Genomic DNA, 4461 nt, shown 5'->3' with positions numbered 1-4461 from the left:
CATCATTTGTAAGTTTCAGTAACATTGTCATCAACTTATTGTCAAAACATTATTTACATTTATAGCTTTGATATAGCAGATGTCTATATCAATTAGGTTATGTTGTGATCTTAATATGACCCAGTGATAACCATTCTTAAGCTCTGACATAAACTCACACTGATCTTGGCTTCACTTTTTGCACCATTGTTGATTAAATTGCAGGACGTTTTCTCGAAGAAATTTTAGAAATTGAAGAATATTGATGATGGTGGTTTCTCAAGAGTAAATCATCCAGCCGTCGTCGACACTGCTCCATCAAGATGTAGGAAGGACACACCGTGAGAAGGAGACCAGGCCATCACAGGACAAACACTCACAACCACACCTGGAGAAAACCCACGCATGAACAGTGAGAACATGCAAACTCAGAAGAACAGGACTGCCCAAGCACAACCACTGAAATAGAGATTTACTTCAGCTTCAGCCCCGTGGGTAAACCACGTCAAGAGAAAATGCTGTGCTATTAAAGCTGCTAATCAGCACATATGCTTAAGGGGAGCTTTGAGTTGTTTACATAAGTCCAAGTGATTTATTTCAACAACCTAATTGGACTTGGACACATTTGTGCAATAAATCATGTGAACTTTCTGTGTTATGATTGAAAACAAACAAGTTTTCAGATTCATTTAAAAATGGCTTAAAATTGCAACATCAAAAAGAAAATGAAAGAAAAATGCTTGTAATAATTTTAAGTTGAAAACCACGTGTCTATATTGATACTTTGATTGCATGCATTTAAATAACTATTTCTTTTAAGCTGGAATTCTTTTTTTTTTTCTTCTTTCAAACATAATGCTTTTTTGTGACGCAGCACTTATAAAACAAAGTGCTTGGTGTTTTAATATTCTATGGATGAAACATGCATCCTGGCTCTATGTCCCTTTTATGTTTCCTGAGCTTCAATAATTATTCTTCTATATTTTTGAGAAGCCTTTTTTTAACAGCATCAAATCTCCTAGAAAAGTAATGTTCTTCCATTTTACAGTTAAAACAACAGTTTCTCAGGAGTTTAATGAAAATTCCAAAACATCTTAATTGTCAGCATGTTTTGCTGCACTTCCAGCCAGTTACATAAAGGTCTAATTGTTTTTATGGTAAGTCTTGGGCAGGTTTAAATGTAGAAGCCAGATTACAGTACGGATTTCTACCCAACAGGATTACCTCTAGATTTAAGCACCTTATTTAGTTCCCAGCAATGAAAATCAGCCATAAGCTTGTCTGTGGTACATGTATATAAGGGCAGCCTTTGACACAAGAGTCGATCTGGAGGATAACCACATACACGGCATCAGGCTTCAGCACGGTCACTACTGAGAAACAAAGCAGGTAAGACAATGAAGTACTTTTTAATATGAGGCAACTGCTTCTTCAAGACTTTAGGTTTTATGAGTGGTATTGATCAGAAAGTATGTGAACTTTAGAAATTAGTCATTTGAAGTCATGTTCAGGAGAAATAAAATCAATGGAGATTATTTCTGAACTGAGTGACATAAACTGTTGCCTCAGCAACATGAGCAGACTGTGCCCGGTTCCTTATTATTATTAAACACAGTTTTAAGATAAACTTCTTGTAAAGAGTAAAAAGTACCACAAGAATTAAGAAAACTGTGATGATTTTTACAGAATGGGATCTTCTAAGCTGGCCCTGTTGCTGGTCCTGGTGTCCTGCATAGAGCGCTGCCTGTCTGCCTCCTGTGTTGTTGATAGCTTCACAGTGAAAGAGGACTTTGACCCCAAGAGGGTGAGTCTATTCGAAACGCACTCGTACAATGTACACTGAACATAAAAGTCTAAAACGATTGCTAATGTCCTCTTTACCCTTTCTCCGCAGTACGCTGGGAAGTGGTATGCACTGCAGAAGAAGGACCCCGAGGGCTTGTTCCTGCAGGACAACATCTCTGCCGAGTACACCATCGATGATGATGGCTCGATGACGGCCGCGTCCAAGGGACGCGTCACTCTGTTTGGGTAAGTTAGAGAGCCGGAGAGGATGTTTTGCACACACTACAGATTAGCTAATGCAAGACATGCTGAGCTCATCCACCTCTCTTTGGACAAAAGTTCATACTTTGACTCTCTAAGCAACTTAAATGTTCGATCAAAAGTATTGAGCCATGGTGTAACAGGGAACCTTTTTGACAGATATTAGTACAATCCTAGGATTATGAAGGACTTAGAAGTAATGCACATTAAAAACATGGAGGCGTTTTAACAGTGGACTCTGGCGCTCAGCCCCTTTTAGTCTAATAACTACTGAAATAAAACAAATGTCACACGTGCTGCAATTTGAAAGCATGTTTGTGTTTGTCTTTGCAGTTTCTGGGTGGTGTGTGCCGACATGGCTGCGCAGTACTCTGTCCCGGACCCTACTACACCCGGCAAGATGTTCATGAACTACCAGGGACTGGCCAGCTATCTGTCCAGTGGAGGTCAGTCCTGAACATCCCACCAGCCTCACACATCTTATCCCGTACCTTCATTCCTCCTCACACTCTCGCTTTCTTTCTAATCAGGTGACAACTACTGGGTCATCGACACCGACTATGACAACTACGCCATCACCTACGCCTGCCGCACCATCAAAGACGACGGCAGCTGCGAGGACGGCTACGCCATCGTCTTCTCCAGGAACCCCCGCGGCCTGCCTCCGGCCATCCAGCGCGTCGTCCGCCAGAAACAGGATGACGTCTGCATGGCGGGACAGTTCCAGCCCGTCCTGCAGTCGGGAGCCTGCTAAACTGCAAGAGAAAGGAAGCAGAGACACGACAGCAGCAGTGTGAAATCAGCGAGCTGCAGTCTGCGTGGTCTGACAGCACCAAGAGGGAGAATGAGAGAGCATGCATGTGTATGTAAAAGAATGTCAGATATAAAAGAACTAGCAACTACAAGTTCACCTATTTTTTTCTTTTCTTTTTTTAATCAAAAGGAAAATGTTGCTGTTTGCAGTGGTGTTTTAATTGAATGAGAAAATAAAACAAAAAATATTTTTCTAAACAAACATTGGTGCTTTGTGCCGACTCTTGTAAATACACAATGCCATCATACATGAAGAGAACACAGCTGATCTGTTCTCATGTGCTCGTGTTTGAAAACACTGTAACGGGCTGCACTTTGGTCATGTAAGTGGCTAATCCCTCCTGAGCCCAGGAAAATGCAGCCAAACCCAACACAATACGCTCGGAGCAGTAATGGGCTTACTGGTGGTCTGATGTCGTGAGATCGCAGGCCTATTAGGCAAACTCAACTGTTAGTCCGCTCAGTGAACTGGAGGGTCAACGATCAAGTCAGGAGTTTTCGGGAAGCCACGTCTTGTTTAGGATTGGAGAGCTCACGGGAGCTTCTCGGTCAGTCTTTGTGACGTTACATCAGACATAAAAATCAGCTCTCACAGTTCAGCTATTGAGCTGAGGAACAGACGGGAACATTGTGGTGTCTAATCCTGTTGATGTTACACAACAAGCTGGGCAGCAATCTGCTGTGTTCATCAGAAATGGGGAAAAGCAACAAGTGAAGACTTTGTCAATGTACTCGAGTAAAGTTTTCAGTCATTTCTACTCAAAGTTACTTTCACATGTTTACCCATTTCAACATTTCTATACATCATTTTACATTTCTATTTTCTTATTTGGGAAAGATGCAACAATTTTAGTTTTTTTTCACTCCTCATCCATGTTGGGAATAAATGGATGAATGATATCATCACCACATGATGACATAACATGAGATGAACTCGAGTCAATCCATGAAACTATCTTGAGCCTATTACTCATTACTTTTACCACAGAACTAAACATTTGGAGAGCTGCCACCTCTCTTTATCTTGCTCTCTGAGGTGGCTATTCGCTTTAGTGCAAGCAGACACTGGTGTTCATCCTATGTGCTGTACATGTACCAGCAGCCTCTAAATAACCATGAGCCTGCCCTCAGGAGAGCGGTCTACCGCTCTATACGTATTAGGAGCTCACGAATCTGCTTCTTTCAAGAACAGATGTTATGCCAAGTTGTGAATGATTGCTGAAAATTGTATCCTCTTTGAGGGAGCACATGCAGTGGAGCACCAGCAGTATAAAATATCTGATTTTATTCACTACTGATTAACTTTAGCAGACCACAGTAAAATGTGTGAACCAACATTTGACTTCCAGCTTATTGATGTAACTTTAGTTGAACTTAATGGCTGAATCAATAACTAACCATACAGTGCTAATAGTTAATAGCTTTTACTGACAGCAATACGATTCACTCTATTAGGACATCCTACATAACAGGAATACATCTTAAGTAATACTTCACCAACATCCTATTTTTCATTTACTTTTTAAATATGTAATTTTAGTAAGTTGTCCAACAAGATAAATTATCAGCAGATGGAACAAATACCTGGAAATACTTCAAAGTAAAAAAGCTCCCGATTCAAAC

The 4461-nt window shown here is 40.7% G+C and overlaps 1 protein-coding gene across 1 annotated transcript; it reads left to right on the top strand.

The window, feature by feature from the left end:
• Positions 1-1252: 1252 nt before the first annotated feature.
• Positions 1253-4171, top strand: rbp4l (retinol binding protein 4, like). Its single transcript, XM_080476958.1, has 5 exons — positions 1253-1368; positions 1666-1783; positions 1874-2010; positions 2359-2471; positions 2556-4171. The coding sequence occupies exons 2-5, from the start codon at positions 1667-1669 to the stop codon at positions 2777-2779; spliced, it is 591 nt and encodes a 196-aa protein (XP_080333084.1). The 5' UTR covers positions 1253-1368; position 1666; the 3' UTR covers positions 2780-4171.
• Positions 4172-4461: the final 290 nt, after the last annotated feature.

The sequence above is a fragment of the Lipophrys pholis genome, assembly GCF_963383615.2.
Source record: "Lipophrys pholis genome assembly, chromosome: 12".
NCBI classification, from domain to species: domain Eukaryota; kingdom Metazoa; phylum Chordata; class Actinopteri; order Blenniiformes; family Blenniidae; genus Lipophrys; species Lipophrys pholis.
Note: the sequence above shows the minus strand (reverse complement) of the source record. Positions and strands in the feature narration are given on the sequence as shown.